The sequence below is a fragment of the Gigantopelta aegis genome, chromosome 10 (assembly GCF_016097555.1).
Source record: "Gigantopelta aegis isolate Gae_Host chromosome 10, Gae_host_genome, whole genome shotgun sequence".
In the NCBI taxonomy this organism is placed as follows: Eukaryota; Metazoa; Mollusca; class Gastropoda; order Neomphalida; family Peltospiridae; genus Gigantopelta; species Gigantopelta aegis.
In genome coordinates this window covers 46,769,849-46,796,567 of record NC_054708.1, presented here as the reverse complement: position 1 = coordinate 46,796,567, position 26,719 = coordinate 46,769,849, and the positions used below count along the sequence as shown (strand labels likewise).

The 26,719-nt window shown below is 35.4% G+C and overlaps 2 protein-coding genes across 2 annotated transcripts; one reads left to right on the top strand and one right to left on the bottom strand.

Annotated features, from left to right (window-relative positions):
• Nucleotides 1-122: 122 nt before the first annotated feature.
• On the bottom strand, nt 123-15,163 carry LOC121383208 (kelch-like protein 20). The gene is made up of 9 exons (XM_041513088.1): nt 14,965-15,163; nt 11,293-11,866; nt 9,716-9,874; nt 8,700-8,910; nt 7,618-7,801; nt 6,382-6,525; nt 5,781-5,914; nt 4,627-4,835; nt 123-3,024 (listed from the first exon to the last, which is right to left on the bottom strand). Exons 2-9 carry the CDS (start codon nt 11,851-11,853, stop codon nt 2,833-2,835), a joined length of 1,794 nt encoding a protein of 597 aa, XP_041369022.1. The 5' UTR covers nt 11,854-11,866; nt 14,965-15,163; the 3' UTR covers nt 123-2,832.
• A 1,072-nt stretch (nt 15,164-16,235) lies between these two features.
• LOC121384054 (ankyrin repeat domain-containing protein 45-like) lies at nt 16,236-24,103 on the top strand. Its single transcript, XM_041514251.1, has 5 exons — nt 16,236-16,593; nt 18,455-18,622; nt 20,432-20,526; nt 22,227-22,365; nt 23,879-24,103. The coding sequence occupies exons 1-5, from the start codon at nt 16,308-16,310 to the stop codon at nt 23,899-23,901; spliced, it is 711 nt and encodes a 236-aa protein (XP_041370185.1). The 5' UTR covers nt 16,236-16,307; the 3' UTR covers nt 23,902-24,103.
• Nucleotides 24,104-26,719: the final 2,616 nt, after the last annotated feature.

The window sequence follows — 26,719 nt, the reverse complement described above, 5'->3', positions numbered from 1 at the left end:
TGTCACTACTACAATGATCATGGGAATTCCAAGTTATGAAACATTAAAATTATTAAATTAATTTAAATAATAGAAATTTTAAGTTATGAGACTAGTGGATAAATGATAAGAAACACAACAGATAGGTAATCATTGTACTTTACTCACTTCACATAATTATTCACAGTCATTAACAAAGTAAGAAACCGTTACAAACTGTACACTAAAATAGACTTGAAAAAATGTAAACCGAGAAAAAGAGACATGCAAGCTAATTTGTTTGCCATACATTAAGTAATTAGTCTGGTATGCCACAAATAAATTAAATATTTTAAACAGAATGTCAACATTACCAACCGAAGATCATTTGTAAACTTTGTTGTCTTCACAAAATACTTTGTTTTAAAATTATTTCCAAACCAACCATTATCCACGCTACTTACAAACGGATGCAAGGCATAAATATGTCTTTATGGTTTTTCAATATACTGTTACCAGTACTCTAACATTGTTTACAATATTACTATAAAGAACCAGTGTATGTAGTCATATTTATGGGGTGCATGCAAAAATTCTGCATCTAATGAAAGCATAGCTTAATTAGTTATTAAACAAATTCTCATTCACTCTTAATGTGTCACAATCCAAATAATAACAGCAGATTAAACAATATCATAGTGTTATAAATATTATTTATCCAATATTTTATTTTTTTAAATTATTAAAATGTCTATTATATGTAAAACTAACAGCATCAAATGCTCCAAAATGGAGAAAACTTGGTGTTTTCTCTTTTATAGATACATCACCTGTTCTCACAACTAGTGCATATTCCCTACGGTTAGTAAACTGTTCGGACCAGTCTGCTAACCATAGGGAATATGCACTAGTTATGAGGACAGGTGATGTTGAAAAGAAATGTTTGTGCTAATATTTTCCAAGTTCTAGTTATTAAAAATCAAGAAAAGCTTGTGTCATCAGATTTAGGTTGGTTAAAAGGTATGAAAAAAGTAATAAATAAATTAGTGTCCATATATGTATGATAAAATTACTAAAGTATACAGTTTTGGCAAATTAAATAATTGCATATTGTGTTAATGGAGATTCATTAAATCCCAAGGGGTCTATGAATATAAAATAGTATTGACAATATTTACAAAGATACAGTACTAGATACTGGTATACCGGTGATAAATAAAGTTTATACACACACCAAAAATTTAATACCCTAATTATGAGTTACTGACTCAGAGATATTTTAAAAACTATTTAGAGTAAGTCCCAATTCTTCTCTATTATTGACCTTTGAATTGCTACAGAAGTTGTTTCTTACTTAGTTTACTAAATTCAGCCACCATAACAACTAATTTCTAGTCTTATAACAATGCTGTACTAGTTTGAGCAGCAAATGGGAATATGTTTCACTGCATTTTCTCCGACTGTTAAAAGCACATCTTTGTTAGATTTCTATAGTACCCCATCCAAATTAAAAATGCAATAAGAATAGTTACAAAAACAACAATTCAGTTTATCCAATTTTCTAAAATATTCTTTTAAGTTTAAATTGTCAAAAGGTACTCAAGAAACTTAAAAAATATTGATTGGGACTTTATAAGTGGCATAAGGTTAAACATCCATAATTTCCTTTATAAACAAGGGATTTAGCAAGATTATCTTTGTCACAGATTTACCTCAACAGTCCATACAAGCAGAGTGCCTAGGCTGCAAAGAATGACACATAGTTAAAGATCTTTATAGATCTGTTCATTATGGTTTTTCTATTTTAATGGCGATTAAAAGGCTTATACAACATTTCTGCCTTGAATTGAAGACATATTCCAAACATCCATCTTAATATTTACAAAAATAAAAATCTAAAGATTGGTCTAAATACATATTTTACAAAATATCGAAACCCATAAATATTAATATATCTTTCTGATACAATTAAAATAAATAAATAATTTTTACGCGACAAAGAAGACCACCTGTAAAATTAGATGTGGGGGGTTGGGGGGTATTACAGGTGGTCTTCTTTGTCGTGTAAAAATTATAGCAGTCTTGATATTGGTGACAATTTCATTTAATAACAGGTGGTGTAACATTCAATCAGAATGTTACTAATTCAATACTTCATAATCATCATTTCAGTGTTAAAGTTTTTCATTTAAATGCACGTAATTCCTAAAGCTGAATGTAAACTTTCAGTAATCTGCAAGATACTGCTATTTAATAACAGAAATTGAACTTGAAATGAATTACTATACAGTAGTGAAAGTTGTGATACTCAGCCTAAATGAAATTTCAGATCTAAATCTCTATTTACGAATATAATCCACAAGGGGTGTTAAAAGTTAGGTTATTCGAGTTGTCATGCTGAAAACAAAAAAAGCATTTTCTGGTAAAATGATTGTCTTAATAAATGAAGCCAAACAATGTCCTTCACTTTGCAATTAAAACATGTTTGAAATATAGGATGAAAGAATGTGCATGGTACATTTTCATACTAAGACTTTTAAAGCTCAAACCTGGGCCAAGTTCAGACAAAGAGAATAGGGAAACTCTAGCCAGTTTTTTTTTCACTGTTCACGTTAAACTGAACATTGACTGTATCTCGTACCAGTAAAATCATTCAAACATTAGCATTGCTTGCTATCTCTAAACGAAGGCTAGGTTAACACCACAACAATAGCTATATAAAAATAGTATATAATACAACTTGCTTTGCTATCGAAAAATGTCCCAGTCTGAGAACAAAAGAAGACGTGTTTCACTTTGCACAATGTGGCCAATAAGATGTTTTGGTTGATTGGTTTTTATAAATGCAGGAAGCACTTGTCATGACGGTCTCTGTCACCACAGATGTGAATCATTTTGAGGCATCTTCACCACCCCGACCCCACCCCCGAGCCGACGATAGTTCATCCCCCCGACTATTCTCCAGCAGTTCTGTTCCGGGTCGTATATCTCAACTGTCTTCAGATATGTGGTTCCATCAAAGCCTCCGATCGCCATCAGCTGACCATTGACTACGGTCAAGCCAACCTGAAAATACAAACAAAAAATAATAACATATAGTGAAACATATTTATTCGCTTAATGATCTTCCCGGATCAGGCCCCTGGCTATCCAGAGACAGGACCCAGGATGGACATGCTCGAAACCTTCATGGTATATGAGCATGACAAAATTATCCGCTTCCCTCCGCTTAATGCTTAACTTTATATTATTAAAATAATGTTAAAACCAAACCAAAAATACTTTTGACAAGTTGTAGCCAAATATCAGAAGGTGATATTGTGTAGATTTTCATTTTCAATAAAGGTTATTTCAAATTTATAACAATTATTGAAAAATCTGCATTATAAACTGATTTTGGGATAAAATGAAAAAACAACATTGAGTTAACTCCCTTGAATTGTGAGATAATTTGTTCAATTTCCCCCAGCTGCAGCTATGTAGACTATACACTAAAAATGATCAAGTATGACATCACATATGAATAACGATGTCATCTTTATTTTCGAATAAAGTTTGGAATGTTTAATGTAGGCATTTTGAAAGATGCTTTTGGGCAAAAGAACGAATAACACTTACTTATTAGGAATGCAAAATATACAGTAAAATAGAAGGAAACCGTAGAGCTCATAGGTAGCAATTTTATTAGAAAGTTTACCTTTGATGTCTTAATAAAAAAAAGAGAAAGTTTGCTTTGTTTAACGACACCACTAGAGCACATTGATTTATTAATCATTGGCTATTGGATGTCAAACATATAGCCATTTTTGACCCGCTACATTTTTCCATTAGTAGCAAGGGATCTTTTATATGCACCATCCCACAGACAGGATATCACATACAACAGCGTTTGATATACCAGTCATGGCGCACTGGCTGTGATGAGAAATAGCCCAATGAGTTCACCGACGGGGATTGATCCCAAACCAACCGTGCATCAAGTGCTTTACCACTGAGCTACGTCCCGCTTTATGTATTAATATGCAACTCTAAATTCCTGGGGGTGGGATTTAGCTCAGTGGTGGAGTACTCACATGAGATGTGATGGGGTGCAGATTCAAGTGCAAACCGATCCCCCCCTACTCCCCACATCCCAAACAATGCCCCACGACTGGTACATCAAAGGTCATGGCAGCTTTATCAGTAGGAATAGTCAACCTTTCTCTCGACTAAATGTTGAAATAACCATGTTACACATGACATAGCTGTATTTTTAAAATGTGCTGAGGTGTTGTAAACAAATATTCCCTTTCTTACTAATTTCCAGTTTGATGAATATTTTAAAAATATTTGGATTTATGGAACCAAAAGCATTCTGTATTACTGACCGACTGTCCATTTTTTGTTTTTTAAATGGTTTGTTCAGAGATTAAAATGGACACACAAGCCAAGTGAAGTTGTTAAAATGCCTTGTGTTCGTTCCTCAAAGAAAAAGGACAGGAACACACTGGGCAGCATGACAATCTGGAGGACTTTCATCTTTGGGGATTCTTTTTGATGTAGTGTATTACTGCTTCTGTGCTAATTAAGGAGCAACATCTTCTTTCTTAAAAGGATGCTTGCTTTGATGCTACATTACTTGGTAACCAAGCTTGTACAAAATTACAAAATATCATCTAAAACACGCACCCCACTCCTACGAGATGTCATGGCAACGACCGGCTGCCATGTATTGGTCTGTGGGTTGTATCGCTCAGCACTGCTCAGTTCTGTTGTATCATCCCTCCCACCGACAGCGTAGATCATGTTGTTATACACGGCCACACCGAGGTGTTTCCGCCGCGTTCCCATCGGTGCTACTGGAGCCCAGCGATTGCTTCTAGGGTCGTATCGTTCAACTACAAGAGATTAACCAGTCAAAATAGTCATACCAATTGTACAATGACTAAAAACAATGTAATTAATCTCTAATATAAACTGCAAAATACAGCCAGCCCGGAAGTTACAAAATTTGAAAATTGTTCTAGATTTCCTTTTAATAAAGTTGTTTTGAACTATATAAAAATTGCAAGAATATTTTACAAAACAAAAAACTATTCAGCTTTTTCAAAATATATTTCTTCTAAAAGTACCGTTTCACATTGACAATCGATTTTTTAATCTGACATGGAATTTAAAAAATAATAGGCAATAACACAATATAAATGGCTAGTAAGCAGTTACATGTTTGCTATTACTTTCAATCTATAAAAACAACTATTTTTCTCTATTAACAAAAAGCCATACCAATCTAGTATTCATTTTATACATATACTTATGCAGGGCTCACACTGGATAACATTTTGTTTTAGCAAATTTAATTTATATTTGAAGCATTCTATTTTCTTCAACAACAAAAAAAAAAAAAGCCTTATAAAACAAAATTTTAATCTCTAATGTAATGTAGCAAATTATGACCCATATGGTTAAAATTATCTTGGTACATATCAAAGTGATACATCATCGATTGGCGCACTGCAGCCTCATAGGAAGATCAACTAAACGAGTTTAGTGATATAAATTAAGATCAATTACGGGTAATGAATAGGATATTAAACTTGCTACCATTTCATATCATGTTTATGTCCCTTGTGAAATAATTTTCACTGTCACTCTCAAAAGCTCATGACAACTGAACATTATTTCACTCGGGACATAAACATGATACGAAATGGAAGCTTGTTTAATATTCTATAAAACCTAAATGTTTTAGCCACTTTGTAAAAAAATGAGCAATTGGCTAATTTGGCTATGGGCAGGGTGAGCCCTGACTATGTATTGGATTCTGTATTTATTTTACACACCACTGTTGAGAGGACACGTCCCATCACTGCCACCGACTGCATACAAAAAGCCCCCTAATACTGCCACCCCAACACCGAGCCTCCGAGTACTCATCGATGCAACCTTCGTCCACTTGTTTGTCTGAGGGTCGTATCTGTTTGATAACATAATCAATTAGTCAAATGATAACTACATTTGGGTACCAGAAGTTATCCTAATAGCAAAGCAGTAACAGCTATTACCCATTTTCTTTTAAGGGTCATCACAATTATTAATATTTTCATGAGAGTTAAAAAGCATATTATTACGCTTTTTGGCTATCCATTCCCCACCTCCTTATGCATATCATTCACCCACTAGCATACATTTTGTTCAATCAAGAAAAAAAAGATAACTGTGAAAAGTCCCTTAATAAAAAGGTCATATTATTAATAAATATCATTGCTAAAAGTAGAATATAGTGTGAAAAACCTTCTTTTTTTTTTGTTACAAAAAATTATGAAACATATATTTCACATTTTTAAAAGTTCAATAGCATTTTATTTTTAAAAACTATTCAAGTGAAAAAACCTGCCACATCCATGATTTAATGTATTATGGTACGATAAACGCGTGACCAACCTTTCGACATAATTGAGACAGGACACGCCATCCTGGCCCCCCACGGCGTACAGGTAGTCTCCCAGCACAGCTACTCCAACGCTGGTCCGACATGAACTGGTGGGAGCCACGTCACTGCTCCACTGGTTCGTGTGAGGGTCATACCTGAAACCAAATCAACACATGTGAAAGGTTAAAGTTTGTTTTGTTTAACCAACCCACTAGAGCATATTGATTTATTAATCATCAGCTGTTGAATGTCAAATGTTTGGTAATTTCAACATATGGTCTTAGAAAAGAAACCTGCTCTATATTTTTATTAGTAGGGATCTTTTATATGCATAGACAGAATAGCACATACTACGATATACTGGTCGGGATGCACTGGCTGGAGCAATAACCCAATGGGCCCACCAATGAGGATCGATCCTAGACAGGCCGCGCATCAGGCAGGCGCTTTACCTTCCTGCTCCTCAAAATCACAGAACCAGGATCAATATAGATTCTTCTTTAGGTAAACAAGAAGAACAAATTTAAACTAAAAATTCCACCTTCTTGTGCTTTTAACGGGTCGGGAGATGGGCACTTAACAGTAGATCTAAATGTAAAAGTTTAAAAAAGAATGGAAACAACAAGATTTAATACCGACATTATTCTTAAGAATCAGATAATTCATCTTTGTTTTAACACATACATTGAAGATTCAACTAGAAAGGCATTTATGGAATACTGATGTCTTCACTTTAAACCTCTCACCTCCAATAAACGTAATCAGTGTAGCTTGTGTAAATGTGAAATATTAATACTGATCGAAACGCTAAAGAATTAAAATTAAAGATTTCTTTAACAAAGTTTCATTAAACTTGGACTTGCAATTTTTTTTTAGATAAATGTAAAAACATTAGATCTAAATGTACAAGTTGACTATAACAAAAGTAATACCTATATCTCACATTTTGGCTCTGTGAAAGAAAGAAATGCTTTATTTAATGTCCCACTCAACACATTTTATTTACGGTTATGTGGCATCAGACATATGGTTAAGGACCACATAGACATTAAGAGAGGAAACCAGCTGTTGCCACTTCATGGGCTACTCTTTTCGATTAGCAGCAAGGTATCTTTTATATGCACCATCCCACAAACAGAGTAGTACATACCATGGTCTTTGATACACCAGCTGTGGTGCATGGACTAGAATGAGAAGCTCTGTGATGGCAAGACAGCGGGTAACATGTTTATTGAAGAATCTCTCACCTTTCAATACTATTTAAATATGACTGTCCATCATGGCCGCCAACTGCATACAGAAGGTCGTTTAACACCGCTACACCAACACCACATCGTCGTTTACTCATTGGAGACACCAGCCGCCATTCGTTAGTCTGAGGGTCATACTTCTCAACACTCGAGATTGCATCACCGCTACACCAACCACCAACTGCCAAAACAAACATAGCACAGTTTTACATCAATGAACAGTAAAAACATCTCAAAACGACACACATGATGTCAGTATTGGTGTGATCCCTTATTTTTTTCCATCAGTATATCAAACTCTTTCTTTTTTTCATTTGATCTTACATTCAATGTTATTAAACACATATACTACACACACAAATTCTGGTTGTAATTACAACATATATGTGAGAGAGAAAAATATACATACACAAATATCATCGAATACACTTCTGACCGTAAAGACTATTTTCACATCTTTTTCTTATTCATTTTTAAAATCTTAAAGAATCTTCATTCAGCAAAAAAAAAAAGAAGCCAAAAAAGACAATGTTAGAAGCTTTGGTTCTGTACAAAATGTAATCCCTTAGGCTCAGTGTCCATCAATCATGAGACTAGTTCAAGAAGAGCCATCTGAATTTATATCTATGATATCAATAATGGCAATATCTTATAGGACTTCTCAAATTTAAGTTAGGGTAGCAAGTAATCACTACCTTCAATTGTTTTCACGGCGAGGTCAGAAAATCTCATGACATTACCGAGTCATCTTTACGTAATTTTTCGTTGGAAAGGACATCAGATCTACACCTACATCTACGGCCTCGGTGGTATCTTGGTTAAGCCATCGGATATAAGGCTGGTAGGTACAGAGTTCGCAGCCCGGTACCGGCTCCCACCCAAAGCGAGTTTTAACGACTCAATGGGTAGGTGTGAGACCACTACACCCTCTTCTCTCTCACTAACCACTAACAACTAACCCACTGTCCTGGATAGACAGCCCAGATAGCTAAGGTGTGTGTGCCCAGGACAGCGTGCTTGTACCGTAATTGGATATAAGCAGAAAAGATAAGTTAAAATGAAATGAAAGATCTACACACCAGCAAATAAGACTTCACCACATTTGATAGGTTTTCTGGGTCGTGTTCTCGGGCCTTGCATGAGGGGTCGTTCCTGAGGCAGGAGGAGGTAATTCTTGGCTTCATCGACAAGGTCTCGGCAGGCTTCGTCGCTTTTTATGAGCAGATCTGATCCAACCGTTCCGACTAGAAACTTCGGACTCATCAGAGGTAGTCTGACATGTTGGATGACCTGAATAACATGTCAAGTACAAATCATGATTTTCAACACAGTCAAATTTCCAAACATACACACACAAAAATCTTAAAGAGGCATATCACACATAAATGTTTTTCAAATTTATGCTGGCCCATACGCAGGTGGGGGTGAGACGTGTGTACGCATACACACACACAAATTACCAAAGGTCCACATTTTTTCTATCAAATTTAGATAACATAAACGTTTTTGTTTTGTTTTTAGTGTTGTTAGTTTAGTACCATCACAAGGAATTCGCACCCCCCCCCCCCCTTTAAAAATCCTGTGTATGGACCTGTTATGACATGTACCATATTATTATCCATATGGTTCAACATAACCGAGTTAATAATAATCATACGAAGCACACGTGTAATAACAAGTGCAATGACGTAATTTTGGGAAGCAATGTCATAACATGACGTTCCTTATCCAGTCCTAGCTCAGACGGTGCATTTGAAATATGACGTCATTTCACCATCTCCTTCTAGTTGTGGCTGAAACATTTTGAGTTGGATCTTGTTATTCATAAAGAAAACAATAATAATAATATGGATAATAAAGAAATTATTACACTCGCATGTGAGTCGTACTGATTTTATGAAACTCGTATCAGGATTCTGCTCTCGCTCGGGCAATACAAAAATCCTGACACTCGTTTCGTAAAACCAGTACGACACACAAGCTCATATAATAATCTCTATTAATGCCACTGGCGAGCTATTATATTTATAAGATTATAGGTTAACAAAAATTGAAAATGGAATGATAGTCATTTATTAAAATATTATGCTCTCACTGTTGGAAGATGGTTTCTACGTTCCTGGATGTTGTACTTGACCCATCCCATGCAGGCACTGTACACTTGTTCCTCACTGCGCACGTTCAGTTCGTCACTCGAGATGATATCCACCAACTGGTTTACAGGGAGTAACATAAATTCTTCACTTTCCATCACCTACAGGAAGAATGCAAACAAATACAGTTAATAAAGTGGCTAATAAAAACCTGCAAGTGTCTAAAGTTCTGGCTATTAAACTTAAAGTCTATTTTCATCTTAAGATATTTATAGAAACTATCCGACACCCATTTGACAAACATACTAAGTTTGTTTTCTTTAATGACACCACTAGCGCACATTGATTTATTAATTATTGACTATTAGATGTCAAATATTTGGTAATTGTGACATACAGTCCTAGAGATGAAACCCACTACATTTTTCTATTAGTAGCAAGGGATCTTTTATATGCACCATCCCACAGACAGGATAGCACATACCACGGTCTTTGATATACCAGTCGTGGTGAATTGGCTGTGATGAGAAATATGACAAACATATAAATAATTTAGCAGGATCAGTGATCAACCTCATAAACAAAACAGCTTGTTTGTTTTCATAAAAATTTATTAATAATTAAATATTATCAGCATACTTTTACTGAAACTATACAGGTATATGCAATCTTTCATATAACAAGTAAAGATATATATAGTTTGTAAATTCACATGCTCAATCAGGCACCACAAAATTAATTACTGATCAAGCCAAAGCACACACTTAAAATTTTATTAAAAAATTGGAGTTTGTCGGAAAGTGTGGGATTTCATGGAAGCAATATTACTTTCAATTTTAACGTGGCATGACTACAGGCATGACGAAAGAGACACAATATTTTAACTTAATAAAAATGCATGTATAAGACACCCCCCCTCCCCCCCCCCAAAAAGTCAGTCTCTGGTTAGACGAAAGTTCCAGAATTGATGCGGTGATTTTTTCCTTCTTTTTTTTAAAAGCATGAATTGCACAGACAAGGTGGGTATATTTGATACCAAAATACGGGGCGTATTTAAATTGAAATTTAAGAGTGCACGTCCTAGTTCATGTGCGATGACATTTTGGCTCCAAATGCGGTTTTACGTCATAGCAAGAAAGCCTGGCAAAAATAGAATAATAATATAAAAAAAAAAAACATTGACGCACGAGGGTCAAAATAGATGCATGCTGACCAGAGACCAGAAATGTATTTTGTTTGGCCTAATGTACTCTTTATATTTATTTCGTCATCCGACATACCAACTATTTCTCCAGTGCACCACGATTGGTATATTGAAGGCCATGGTATGTACTACCCTGTCTGTGGGATGGTACATATAAAAGATCTCTTGCTGCTAATCGAAAAGAGTAGCCCATGAAGTGGCGACAGCGGGTTTCCTCTCTCAATATCTGTGTGGTTCTTAACCATATGTCTGACGCCATATAACCGTAAATACAATGTGTTGAGTGCATCGTTAAATAAAACATTTCTTTCCGAGATACCAACTTATATTTGGAGGAAAGATGGAAATTAGCATGATCAATAACCAACTCTTTACCTCCTGAAAGTTATGCTGCGTAAATTTGTCAGCAATTCTCAACAGGTCTCTGCAGGCATGTGTGTCGGCGAAGGCACGGATACCTAAACAATTGGATGGATCGAGCTGGCGCTTTAAAAACTCGCAGCACACGTCCTGTATTTCCGCCAGCTGCAGGAGACACGCGGCTGGCAACAGTGTCTGAACGTTGCCTTCCTCCACCGTGATGTTGGACGTGTAACAAAAGTCAATCAGAAGTTCCATGGCCGTCTCATCGATATCGCGAATTGTCACTTCAGTCTGCCGGCTCTCGGCTAGCTCGCCCGTGAACATGGCGTGGAAGTACGGACTGCAAGCCGAGAGGATCACGCGGTGTGCAAATATTTTCTTCTGTCCCACTATGAGAACGACGTCACAGAGTTCCCGGTGTTTTCGCAGGACGTTGATGGCTTCCAGGGTGTGTCGTGGGTGTTTGTCGGATGTGTATGCAAGTCTAGCTGGAGAAGGAGGTCGATCCATTGCAGTCTCAAAACGGTTCATGGCAATTTGGTGTGTTGCCTGCTTTAATAGGTCAGTAGACATCTTGAAAGTAATTCTAAAAAAAAAGCAAGAAAAAATCAAAATTATATTATAAATTATAATAATAAATGCAGTTCATGTAGATCAGTAAGATTATTTATTGTAAACATTTTGCCTCTGAAAAAACAACAAAAGTCCTTATTGTATACAAACAGACTCAGAGCAAAATTAGTTTATGAATCAAGATAAACCTTGACTGTAGCATTAATATGCAAAATTATTTTTTGTAACTACAAAGTTTGTTTGTTTTGTTTAACGACACCACTAGAGCATATTGATTTTTTAATCATCGGCTATTGGATGTCAAACATATGGTCATTTTGACAGTCATTAGTATCAAGGGATCTTGTTTTGCAGTTCTGAAACACCCACCCCCACTCCCTCTAAAATATATATTACTGTGTATATTTCCTCTGTATAAACAAAACAAACATTACTTCATTGGTATTAGAAAAATAATGTTTGTTAAAATTGTTTACCACTACTAGGGACTAGAGCATATTGATTTATTAATCGTTGGCTATTGGATGTCAAACATTAAAGGTAATTCTGACACAGTCTTAGAAAGGAAACCCACTACATTTTTCCAGTAATTAATAGCAAGGGATTTTCTTTATATATATACATATATATATATATATATATATATATATATATGTGTAGTACCATCCCACAGACAGGACAGCACATAGCCTTTAATATACATGTACCATATACATGTACAAGAAATAGCCACATGGGCTATATCAAATCCTTATTGATAAAAAGATTTTGAAGGAACAGCCCCATTAATGATAATTTTTATCCCTTTCCCCACTACCAATAATATGCTCTAGTTCAAGAGGAGTATTTCTACAATCAAGGTTTTAATTTTATCTTGGTGAACTACATGTAATGCTGAAAGTAAATGTCGCGGGACACTTTGTTCAGTATCGCATGACAATCCACTACACAAATTTCAGAGATCACAACAGAATTCTAAAATGTTAAATAGTAGTTGAGCACAATGTTTTTAAAGCACAAGCTGATTTGGCAAAAAAATGTTATGTACTTGTTAAATAGTGAACAGTTCAATGATTTTGAAACTGGCATTTGATAATGCAAAAACAATCACCTATACAGCATACAATGATATATATATATATATATATACTTGCAGTTCTAAAAAAGTTCCTGTGCACCAAATAATTGCATATAGAATATAATTTACTTGAAATCTGGTCATAAAACTTTCAGTAAATGAATGTATAACCACTCCCTTCCATGAGTATATATATAATGAATGCAGGGTTCGAAGTATAGTTATACCAGTCATAACAGCAAGTTCTGTGGTTACCCACCTTACTTGCCATTGTTTCCTGAAAATCAGACATTGTCAACAGAATGCCCTTCCCAAACATTTGTATATATATTATATGTAATTTTTTTTAGTAAAATTATCATTGGTAACTAATATAATAAAGGGCATCCATATCTAATAAATTACATAGGCTAGAGCTCAAGGCACATGAACCATGACAGGCCCAAAAACAGGGGGTGCAATGGGTGCGTATGTACGCACCCACGGAAAGACTTCCATATTTTCCCCCCTATTGGGGTATTGAATTAGCCATATCAACTGGGTATTGCATTAAACAAATCCGGGTCGTTTCGCCCTTATTCCTATTCGACCCAGAGTCGTTTCGCTCTTATTCCCGTTCGCCCCGAGTCATTTCGCCCTTAGAATGAGTAGTTTTGCCCCTATTGTATTGGGGGTGGTACTAGTATGCAAAATTAGGTATATACAAAATAATTTTACCCATAATTTTGTCGTAATAGTCACCTAACAGGCAACAAAGTTGTAGACTTAAACGTGAAGTCTGAAACAAAATGTTGACAACTACAATAAATTGCTCTTTGTTACCTTAACTAGTTATCCTCCAAATTTTAATGTGTTTGGTTAAATCGTGTATTTTTAATTATTAAGCAAATGTGTTACCAGTCTGCCGAAACTCCCAGTCGAGCACAGAAACAGAAATGTTAGAAACTATTATAATGTTGCCACATACTAACAATCACTTTATAACTATGTCATTGTGTAGGCTAGTCTTTGTACTTATTACTATAAAATACATTAGACCCGTAGAAACTGAGATGGTGTAAGGGGAGGGGCTCTTTAAAATATTGCACATAATAACATATACATATAAATGGTGTTTATGGTTGATAAAGGGTTACAAATTGATAACATATATCTAATTTGCAACTAGAGTCACTTAAACAAATTTATTCATCATTCACAATCGACATGTAGGTATTCCCTACATAAGCATAAGGGCGAAACGACCTTGTAAAGAGGGTGACACGACCCGGTATGGGGGCGAAACGACACGGGGTGATCGGAAATAAGGGCAAAACGACCTGATACCCATTAAACACTACAAATGACATAGTACTAGGCCTGAATTCAAACTCCAGACCATTGGGACTAGCCGAGTACTGTATCCACTTGGCCACGCAGTGGATCAACAAGTGAAACAGCATTTTAATATTTATAAATCTCATAGGGTGTATTTTGACGGAATGAACCGAACGTCTACAGAATAAAACGAAGCATTAGGCCAAAATAATGCCTCATTCTGTCTTCTGTGCTATATTTCTTCCAAAAGTACCATCAAAAGCACCTTTGTAGAGGAAATTTTACACAGAATAGTCAAAATATCAAATTTTTCAAAGGCAAAACATAGCGATACTAGATTGCGAAATATAAACATTATGTTGGTTTTATAGAAAAAACTGTTTTAAAAGGTACTGTATATAACTATCGCTAGCCCTAACCTTAAAATAATTCTAACAAATATTTCTTTAAAATTGTTAGGGGAAAAATAAGGACGACTTGCCCGGGCCTGCATGAGGATTAAACATTTTTGTGTGAGAACTTGATAGAAAGTAAATTGACTTGGTGTCACTCATTTGAAGGAAAAGTTTGTCTTGGTGCCCCTCCAACTTCCCTTGATATTAAACTATTAAACTGAAAGAAACACTTGCCATGCACCCCCCCCCCCCACCTCCCCTTGAAAAATAAAATTAAAACCCTGTGAATGAAATAGAATGAAGACGATTTGATTGGATTACCAAAATTGGGATCCGTCAGTCCCTCCGAAAAGACAGGAAAGTTCTCAGTACGATGGATTTTACGCTGCTGACATTAAACGACTTACAAAGACGAAGTGAAAAAATAAATCGGTTACATAGTTGGCTACAAATATTTTAGAAAAACAATAACAATCCGTTATTTTCCCTGAAAGTTACATAAAAGGACACTTCCTGTCAAAGCGAAAGATTCATTTGAGGTAATATCCTGGGAAGTTAAAATGTTTATTGTTAAACGAAATTAGGCAAACGAAATCATATGAACAAAAAATGTAATTTAATTTTTAAAAATCAGTGGTATCCAGTAGCTTGTAGATATTTAAATGCATGGGTGTACATGGGGGGGGGGGGGGGGGGGTCGATGGGTTCGATCGAACCCCTCCCCCCCGAAATCGCTTTTTTAAATAATTTATCTGACATTGATATCTGACATTATTATATTTACTCAACATAGAAATATATGCCCAATATCTCTCCAATCTATTTTGGAACCCCCCTTTTCAAAATCCTACGCCCATGAAATGCCCATATAATAGATTCGCAAAGTATATAAAAAACTGATCCATGTATAATAGTAGTGGTCAATCCTCTGTAGAAGTCATGTGCAGTATTTGTTTAGTTGTCCTGTCACAGAAGTAATTTTAGGTTTAACCCTGTTAATTGAACTGGGTTGTTTGTTTCTTTGTTTCTGGTAGGTGTGTGTGCGCTAGCGCGCGTGCATGTGTTTGTGTTTGTGTTTATAAAAGTTTTTAATGTATAGTAGGATAAACTAAACTACTTTTCATTAAAAACATATTCTGTTTAACGTTTTTGATTTTCAAAAATAAGTGACTTAATGACATTAGTAAAAGTTGCTCAGTGTGTCTCAACAAACAATAGGTCTTCCTTTCCTGTCTCTATACAAAATGATTATTTAAGTAAAAATATTCACTAATTAGACTCATATTTTTTACTTTTTAACTTAAAATCAGTTTGTGGAAATTATAAAATAAATATAGCCATGTTCGTTTAATTGATTTTTCCAGTTTTGTAATACTTGTTTTTACGACAAATTATCTTTTCAAAAATATATTGATTAATATTTCAGTATATCATACTAAACTTGTATTGCTTATACTATATATCTATGACTCCGATATGATATATACTCACAATATGTTATTATTAATAATAATTGCGATATATAAAAAAAATTGGCTAAATCAACCAATAAAAAGAACGTTTACAAAATGTTCATGACGTCATTTGTTTGGGAGCAACGGAGACCAGTGCACTTTCATTTTGTGACTTTTGATCATGCACCTCTGAATGCTAAAACAATCATTATGACACCGGATGGTGAAGTAGTAGAAGAGGAGGAGACAGCAAAGGAAGTTTTACTTCCAGACACGACTATTGTCACTCACTGTATTTACAAGAACGACTTGATACGATTTACTGAATGTTTTGAAAATGAAGAAGACCCGTACAAAGAAACAGTTCAAGATTTGATGAATGAGCGTGATGATGATGGGAAATCGCCTTTGGACATTGCAGCCATCTTAGGAAGAAGTGATTTGTCGAGAGAACTGTTAACTAGAGGAGCTTTGCTTGATAATATTTCAGAAAAAGGTTATTAATTATAATTTATTACCCAAACATGCACTCATAATTTGGAGAATACACATAATTTCTCATGAAAAGTTATGCATTGGTGTCAGTACAATATTATTACTTGATTTAGTGCTTATAAATCCATGACTTTGCAGGGTGTGCAGTTTACAGTCGCCTGATCGCCCATGATAATCAAAATAGCATCGGGCAAGTCAAAACCTTATCACGTGTCGCCTGCCTGGCGACTGAAAATTTCTGCATATTGTATTGTGTATCAAAATGCAAATAACTAATGTCTGTAAGAGATAGGAAAGTTATTTTTTATTTATTGTTTTCAACTGGTTTCCTATTGGCATTTGCGCAGCTAAACCCATATAGGACATATTATCGAACAGTCGGAATTCCTCGGCCGGTTTTGATTACATCCTCTGGGAAAACCTCGGCCACGTAAATGCATTCATAGGTTCAGTCAGAAGGGTTATAGCTAAAACGGAACTGTGCCAAAACGGCACCGTGCCAAAACGGCACCAAGCGAAAACGGAACCAAATTGGACAAAACGTAACCTGCGTTGGCTAAAACGGCACCGAAATTTATGGCTAAAACGGAACCTACGATGGCTAAAATGGCACCATAATTGAATTTTATTTGAAGAATAGTAAATAAGACAAAAAACAACAACAAAACAACTTAACTCAAATGAAAAGTTATTTATTAAAAGAAAAAATAAATGTTTTTGTGTCACTTCTGATAGTTGCACAAACAATCTTCAGGTCAGGTAAATTTATTTACGTGCTTCCATCAGATAACTGTTCAAGCACGCTCCCATTGGGAGCCGCCTCTGACAAGAGCCAGACGCCAATCTTGCTGAGGAGAGCTCTTGTGAACTTTTATTTTTCTCAATAAAATAAGTCAAAACAAAGAGACCACCGGAAGTTGGAACAAAATGTGAGCTGTGTATGCATTTCTTAATTTTATAAGTTATATATATTTATATATGGTGCCGTTTTAGCCAACAAAAATGGTTCCATTTTGGCACGGTTCTGTTTTAGCCTTTACCCAATCAGAACACCTCGGCCATGTTTAGTTACAATCGGAACAACTCGTCACATTCTGCTACGCTATGTTTCACAGAAAGATTTTGTTTAGGAGCCTGAAGTTTTCTGAAGTTAATTGTGTTGGAAAGTTTTCATTTATTACGGAATATACCGAGTCTTCTATACCAAACACCCAATCGTCACTGCAAAGATGTCAACAACAGCTATCATTGCCTGTGCACGTGCGAGTGTTGTTAAATAATGATTATGCCTTTAACTTGTGTTGTGTGTTTATTTCTCTAGTGGATGTGATTATTGTTGTATAGATTGCTGTCAGCTTAGTATTTTTTCAATTCCTCGTCATACGGCCATTAAAGCAACTTATTCATTCCAAGACTGAGCCTTGGTAAAACAATCCAGATGTTTGTGTGGGTTCTGTGACAACATAATAATTATAATTTAATTACAACAGTTTGTAATAAAACTAAAACAAGTTCTGTTTCCTTCTTTTGTGTTGTTATTATTGTTTGTATGATATGATAACATGTTTTTAAAGTGCAATTTAAGTAAGTTTTTTTTATTTTATGAAATTTGGTCACAGGCCATTCAAGAGTTGTACGGGCGAGTCAAAGTGTTGCTGTGAGTGGCCCGATTGGCCATTCAAAAAAAATCCCAAGTGCATACCCAGGACTTTGTCAGTACTGTATATGACGTCATCACTTTTTGCTAAATATATGTAAAATTTTTAGGCCTAAATAGAATAACAAACTTGGTACCATTTATTATCAAATTTATGTCCCTTGTGAAATAATTATATATGCATGTATATATTTTTTCTTACTAGGTTACTGCGCTTGGCATTATGCAGCAGCCTGGGGTAGTGTGGATGTTCTAAAGGTTTTGTTTGACTTCAGTGCCAACTTTCAACAAAAAAATGCATTTGGTGAAAGAGCGAGAGAGACTGCTTTAAGATACAGCAAGACGGAATGTGTAGACTTTCTCGACTGGGCAGGTAAAGGGACAAAATGTAGTTTTTGAAATTATGAAATTTTATATTCACTTCAGTGCAAATCATAAAACGTGTCATTTTTTAAAATTAAAATATAAATGTATCATGATGCATCCTAAAAGCAAATCCTAATTTGCTACATCAGTCTTGTCACATCGTTCTACTATTGTTTTGTCTAAAAACTGTGTTAAAACAGTAAAACCATGTGTAATTATTTTATTAGATTGAAATTAAAAACATGACTGAAATGTACATATATTTGCATTTGATATAATTACCATATTTGGTTATACATTTTTGTAATCACTTAAAACAATCTACATATATGTATATAGAATTTGGCATAGACTTCCACTTCAGTTACGTTGTATCTCTTAGTGTGTTAATAGGAATTTTTCTACAGAAAGTGGAGTGGGACATAGCCCAGTGGTACGTTCAGTCTGAGATTGATTGGGCTAATTCTCGTCCCAACCAGTGTACCTCAACTGGTATATCAAAGGCCATGGTATGTGCTATCATGTCTGTGGGATGATGCATATAAAAGATTCCTTGCTACTAATGGAAAAATGTAACATGTTTCGATCCTCCCTAATACTATATGTCAAAATTACCACGTTTGACATCCAGTAGCTGATAATGAATAAATCAATGTTCTCTAGTGGTGTCATTAAAGAAAGGAAACCTTTTCCTTTTGTTTTTTGACAGAAAGCAGTTTAGTCTGGTTCTGGACATATGATATATGAGAGCTTTGTGGCGTGAGATCATACCAAGACAAAAATATACTCCATTTTGTATAATAACCACATTTATTTGAATACTTTGAGTTGCTAGTATCTTTTTTGTTTATTTGTCAGACCTCGACGTGAACAAATAGTTGGAAGTGATTAATCGATCCCCTAATTTAGATTATGGGAAGCCATGTATAATATTACCATATTGATAACATAAATTCACGTACTCTCCTTGAACTAGTCTCAGGAGAGTGATGGCTCCTCTTAAGTGTTGAGGTCTACTTCTAGTTTAAAGTGAATCAGTATAAATTTTACCAAATTGAAGTTGATGTATTAAATATCTTATCGTATGCTGTAATAGGTCATTCTGACAAATGTAATGGTAGTGTTCGAAATAGGCACTTGTCCGTTTGTCCTGACAAGTGAAAATCTGCTTGAACAAGAAAAATGTACCTCAAAGTTTGTCCAGTGGACAAGTAAAAAATGTTCAATGCAGTTTAGTTTTGAGAAATCAAAAATACGGTCCTTGTACTTGAATGAAACAAAACATTTATTGGGACAAGTGAAAATATCGCTAGGCAAGTAGATTTCTTGATGTACTTGTTTCGGTGGACAAATTAAACATTCGGCATATTTCTATTGCTGAATGGTCCATGTAAACATTCCCAGTAGCTCAGCTGATCCTATGTTCATTCTTTACCAGACACAACTGAACACCACTAGGTTTTTTTGTTGTTGTTTCTTTACTTATTTACTGACTGACTTACTGACTGACTGACTTACTTACTGACTGACTGACTTACTTACATGTACATGCTTGCCTGAGGTGCTTTCGTTGCAGGATCAAACCTCCTTGTTATGATTGTTTAGTTTTTTTCACATTCCAACCAGTTCCCCATGACTTGTTTATCAATGGCCATGGTATGTGCTGTTAGGTCTGTGGAAAAGTGCATATAAAAGATCCGTTGTTTGACATTCCATAGTCGATGAATAATTAATTAATGTGCTCTAGTGGTGTTGTCAAACAAAACAAACTTTATAGGGTTTTGTTTACTTAATTATACTAAATTACTTTTTCCAGAGGCAAAAATTCATCTTATTGACCTTATCAAGACAGTGCAAGAGAGTGTAACAGATCTAACCAAGACCCAGGGAGTCATTACCAAAGAAGAAAAGGTGACATGATTCATATTTTTATTAAAATAAGTCTGGGATTTATATTATTCCATGTGTTTCCCCACATAAGATTCTTGATCAAGGTAGGACATACTTTTGAATGGTGCAAACATTAACATATAAACATTAAAGGAGGAAATATTTTATTTAATGACGCACTCAACACATTGTATTTATGGTTATATGGCGTTGGATGTATGGTTAAGTACCACACAGATAATGAGAGAGGAAACCCGCTGTCGCCACTTCATGGGTTACTCTTTTTCGATTAGCAGCAAGGGATATTTTATATGCACCATCCCATAGACAGGATAGTACATACACTAGTCTTTTTTTCTTTTTTTTTGTTGTTTTTTTAATTTAACGACGCACTCAACACATTTTATTTACGGTTATATGGCGTCAGACATATGGTTAAGGACCACACAGATTTTGAGAGGAAACCCGCTGTCGCCACTACATGGGCTACTCTTCCGATTAGCAGCAAGGGATTTTTTATTTGCGCTTCCCACAGGCAGGATAGCACAAACCATGGCTTTTGTTGAACCAGTTATGGATCACTGGTCGGTGCAAGTGGTTTACACCTACCCATTGAGCCTTGCGGAGCACTCACTCAGGGTTTGGAGTCGGTATCTGGATTAAAAATCCCATGCCTCGACTGGGATCCGAACCCAGTACCTACCAGCCTGTAGACCGATGGCCTGCCACGACGCCACCGAGGCCGGTTACACTAGTCTTTGTTACACCAGTTGTGGAGCACTGGCTGGAATGAGAAATAGCCCAATGGGCCCACCGACGGGAATCGATCCTAGATCAGTCGCGCATCATGCCAGCGCTGTACCCCTGAGCTACATGTATGTCCTGTCCCCCTTGCATCACATGGATTCTTGTTAGAGGTGGCTCTCTTTTTGTTTTGGAGGCAGGATGTTGTAGAGCACTCTCATGACGTGCATTGTGTTGCAGGATCGACTTCTCTATGGACCTGATGTTTTGTCCCATCCCAATCAGTGCCCCGTGACTGGTACATCAAAGGACACCTTAGTGGATAGTGCATATAAAAGATCCCTTGCTGTTTATCATTAGGAGTCGCCTCTGTGGTAGCAGCAAAATTCCTCTCCTTTCAAAAACTGTATTTACGTATATATTTATCTCATCTTAATCTACTTAGCATTGGTTTTACATCAGAACCATTTCACAATAATTATCACTATTGAAAAATGGTAGAAAAAAAGAGAACAGTAAAGCTTACCATCACCATTGTATGTATTGTCCTACAAATACTTTTGAAAGATTAAAATACGGTATTTACTTTTTCTATATAGAATTATTGTAAGACAATTCTTGAATGTTACGTCTTAATGATTGGATTAACAGAATAATATGAGTGTGTTTTATTAATATTATTTATGATTGTGAGAAAATCCCTGAATGTCTTTAATGATTGGATTGACAGAATGGTAATAGCAGTGTATTTTATTAATATTATTTATGATTGTGAGAAAATCCCTGAATATCTTTTATGATTGGATTGACAGAATGGTAATACCAGTGTGTTGTATTAATATTATTTATGATTGTGAGAAAATCCCTGACTGTCGTAATGATTGGATTGACAGAATGGTAATACAAGTGTGTTTTATTTATTTTTTAAAGTTTAATTCTGAAAAAATTGCTGAGTGTATTAATGTCTGTGTTGTCAGAATATTGCCGTTAACTGCTGTAAAGAGAAGAATGAGTGGCTGGAGGTGACGACGGATGCCACCACACAGGACTTCATCTCACAGAGAGAGAGCATGGACATCATTGTAGCACCCATCATGCAGAAAATCAATGATCCACGTAAGTCCTTTCTCAGAATTGGAACTGATTGATTGTTACTTTCAAAATGATAATTACATGCGAGGATAACAATTCAAATGTGTCTCTACTGTCATTTTCTGTAGAAAACAAAATTCGAATAAATGTCATTTACCAGATAAAGCCCAGATTTTGTAGTTGTCAAAATAGAAGCAACTTTAAAATTGTGCTTGTGGGTGTATCAGTTTTTTAGTTACACTTAGTACTGGAGCAGTATACTTCATGAACATTAAATGTCCATTGGTGGTGTTTTCCCTAGAAATTTGGCAAGGTTTGGTACACTAAACAACTTTTGGGACATTTTTACCTTTTTTTTTTCATTAAATATAATTAGTTTTTTTATTAAAATAAAAATAAATGTAATCAATGAGCTTGCTTTAATAAATGAATGGCAAAATATATAACAGGAATATTTTATTAATTAATAATACATTTTCTGATTGTTTTATAAAGGAAATTTTGGAATTAATTTATTGAAAAAGACTTCTGTAATCTCAGGGCAATATGGCACAGATTAAAGTAAGATGGCACTAGACTATTGAGGTATATGGACCGCACCATGCTAAAACAACAAGGTTCGCACATGCTTGAAAAGGCCCTAAATTTGAATGGTTGCCCTAAAACATCCCTATTTTGATGATCTAGCCCTAAAAAGCCCTATAGTTTACGGGCACATTCACAAAAGACCCTAAATTGGGCCATATAAGCCCAGAAATCAACATTTTTCTACTTCTGGAAAAATTAAACAAATTACCAAAAATACATCGATATATACTTTCATTTGTTGATCTCTGTGCTCGCACACACGTTGGTGTGTAAACAATGCCAAATTGATACCAACGATTCATTCGTAAAGCATCGTCAATGTTCGGTATTGTTTGTAACTTTCGAGGAGTGCTTGATTGGTCATTCTAAAAAGAAACGCGTTTCTAAAATACTAATCAAGTCTTAATCTCAGTGCAAACTAAATAAAACAGAATATTCAAAAATTATCTGACATGAATCGGACATTTATGCCTATGTGGATTCTATGTATTTATGTTCATGAAAACGTGTAGAATATCTGTCGATTCTGACGGCCTGCTCGAACACTCCCATTATTTTGTTGAGTTCGAAGGTCATTGCAAATGGTGGAGAGCAAAGTTTTTGTCCTAAATTTTACTTACATTGACCCTAAAAAGCCCCAAAATTTAGGCTTGAAATTTCTGTATGAACCATGAACAAGCTAGGGAAAACACTTATAGACTTGAGAAGATGGCAGCAACTGGAGGGGCTAGTTATTTTAATTCACCTTTCAACTGAGGAAAGGGGACAATGCATCATCTTCTGAATTAGGGAGGGTGCCTTCTGTCCATTCACTTAGTATAAATGTCTTTGAGAGTATGAAAATAATATGTAATAAAGGCATTGAAAGTAAAGTTATATCATATATAATACATGTAGTTCTCTTTCATTGTAAATATAATGTTTAACATTCTTTTTTTTCTCCCAACAGCAGAGAAACCGGAAAAGAAATAAGTCATATAGTGAACAGGATGTCACAGCAAGACAGAATGAGACTTTGTTAATTTGTGAAGGTTATTCTTGTTTAATGTTTTAACTTATTGTGACAAAAAATTAAAAACAAAAATTGGTATGAATATTTGAAATTCATGTGTCTATAAATAATTGTGAATATTGAAAATATTTGTGATTATAAAATAAATGATTTTGAATACTGCAGATATCTATGCATTTTTTATCCTGAAATTATATTTCTGGCCATGCTGATTTCCCAACATATAATATTATCTTTAGTGATGAAAGCAAATGTAACTGACTGCATTTAATTTGGTATTAGACCGGCCTCAGTGGCGTCGTGTATATTAGCTGCCAGTATATAACATTAGAACATTTAAAATATGTAACCGACATTGTGGTTAGGCCATCGATCTACAGGCTGGTAGGTACTGGGTTTGGATCCCAGTCGATGCATGGGATTTTTAATCCAGATACCGACTCCAAACCCTGAGTGAGTGCTCCGCAAGGCTCAGTGGGTAGGTGTAAACCACTTGCACCGACCAGTGATCCATAACTGGTTCAACAAAGGCCAAGGTTTGTGCTATCCTGCCTGTGGGAAGGGCAAATAAAAGATCCCTTGCTGCCTGTTGTAAAAGAGTAGCCTATGTGGCGATAGCGGGTTTCCTCAGCGGGTTTGACATCCAATAGCCAATAAAATAAAAAATCAATATGCTCTAGTGGCGTCATTAAATAGAACAAACATTACTTTTACTTTACTTTAATTTTGTATTAATAGAATGGCATAATGTAAGAGTATAATTCAGTAATTTTCTCGGTCAGTAAATCATTCATCCGAGGTGTTCAGTAGTTGGATCAAACCTCCACGGTTCACACATTTTCAAATTGTTTGCATTTCTTTTTCACCATCTCAATCAGTACTTGGTATATCAAAGGCTGTGGTATGTGCTGTCCCATTTTTAAAAAGTTTGTTTTGTTTAACAACACCACTAGAGAACAATGATTAATTAATCATCGGCTATTGGATGTCAAACATTTGACAATTCCGACATATAGTAAAGATGGAATGTTTGTTATCTCTGTAAATGTACTACACATGGGCACTGAATATTTCACATTCAGTTGGTCACGAAAGTTAGGATATAGATTAAACATTTGTTATGTCTGTAAATGTGCTACACATGTGCACTGAATATTTCACATTCAGTTGGTCACGAAAGTTATAATTATATTAGACTAAACATTTAAAATATTCTAAACAGTTCAGATCCGCTGAGATGGGAACATTTTGTTCAGTATCGCGCCGCGATTCGGTATGCAATTTTCCTGTCATGGACAGAACTTTCTGGTGAGGTCAGAGGTTGCACCGATGACAGGGGTGCTTGAACAGTTCTCTGATGGAAGCATGTCAAAAATTACCCACACCTACACATACGCAATTTTCAGAGATCGCTACACAATTTTAAAACATTGAACAGTAGTTGCTAATCAATTTTTAATTGATTAGAAATATCGCTGATAAAGATTTTGAAAGCAAAATGTTCCCTGCTGAGCTCTTTTGAGAAGACCGGCCTCAGTGGCGTTGTGGTTAGGCCATCGGTCTACAGGCTGGTAGGTACTGGGTACCGACTCCAAACCCCGAGCGAGTGCTCCGCAAGGCTGAATGGGTAGATGTAAACCACTTGCACCAACCAGTGATCCATAACTGGTTCAACAAAGGCCATGGTTTGTGCTATCCTGCCTGTGGGAAGTGCAAATAAAAGATACCTTGCTGCTAATCGGTAAGAGTAGCCCATATAGTGGTGACAGCGGGTTTCCTCTCAAAATCTGTGTGGTCCTTAACCATATGTCTGACGCCATATAACCGTAAATAAAATGTGTTGAGTGCACCGTTAAATAAAACATTCCTTTTTTTCTTTTGAGAAGATAAAAATGTGATGGTGTCCATCTTAAATGGTGCCAAGAAATCAAGTTATAATTAACCAGGCAAGCTATTGACAAAAACCAGGCAAACAAATGAAAAAAAGCAAAACTAGTTTATTACTCATTTATTTCACCAATCACTGCATGACACTACAGGCAAAACATTTAACTGACAAGTTAGAACTTCCTGCTGCATCATGGTTTAAAATCATCAGTAGACATAAAATTCTAAAATTGTGATTTACTGAGTCATGGTCATAAATGTCAAAACATAATTATGAAAAGGAAATAGAAATTCAATCCAAAATGTCTTGTATTATTATACAGTGTTAAATCAAATTTGAAAAACAGCTAAATTATATTCCATCTAGAAGACTGTTTGACAATGGGCCACATTTACAAAGCCTGTTTATATTTTTACGTGTTTAACTACCGCACATACATTTACAATACTTTATCCTGCAACCACTGTTTCTACTGACAGAATATGATGATGGATAAAGCAGTCATATCCTGCTAATAGCAGATGTCACACGCATAGCTCCATTACAAAATTGCTCATTTGACCTCTAGGTCATCGTATAATGTTTCTAAATAACATAAATAATAGCTTTTCCCCTTAATTTTAATCGTCTGCAGGATAAAGATAATAACTAGTTAATGATGTCTGATATCGACTTTATCCTGTTCAGGCTGAATGAGACATTCCGCTCAGCTAATTTCCCCCATTCTTGCCTTCACAGGATAATGCAGATATCCGATGTCATTAACTAGTTATTCTCTATTAAACAGCTGCATTTTATGATAAACAGTCTGCATAAATTTGGCCTATTATGTTTACTGGTAGGCTAGCCTTAAAAGTCCCAAATAATTTTGCTTTAACTTAATCAGCACA

Excerpts from the sequence above, each read along its gene's own strand:
- LOC121383208 (XM_041513088.1), bottom strand. The coding sequence starts at position 11,853 with ATGTCTACTGACCTATTAAAGCAGGCAACACACCAAATTGCCATGAAC. Across the intron at positions 7,802-8,699 it reads TGGTGAAGTCTTATTTGCTG|TTGGTGGTTGGTGTAGCGGT; the intron begins GTGTGTAGATCT and ends TTGTTTTGGCAG. Across the intron at positions 4,836-5,780 it reads GACGTGTCCTCTCAACAGTG|TTGAACGATACGACCCTAGA; the intron begins GTGTGTAAAATA and ends AATCTCTTGTAG.
- LOC121384054 (XM_041514251.1), top strand. The coding sequence starts at position 16,308 with ATGACACCGGATGGTGAAGTAGTAGAAGAGGAGGAGACAGCAAAGGAA. Across the intron at positions 20,527-22,226 it reads TCATTACCAAAGAAGAAAAG|AATATTGCCGTTAACTGCTG; the intron begins GTGACATGATTC and ends CTGTGTTGTCAG. Across the intron at positions 22,366-23,878 it reads GCAGAAAATCAATGATCCAC|CAGAGAAACCGGAAAAGAAA; the intron begins GTAAGTCCTTTC and ends TTCTCCCAACAG.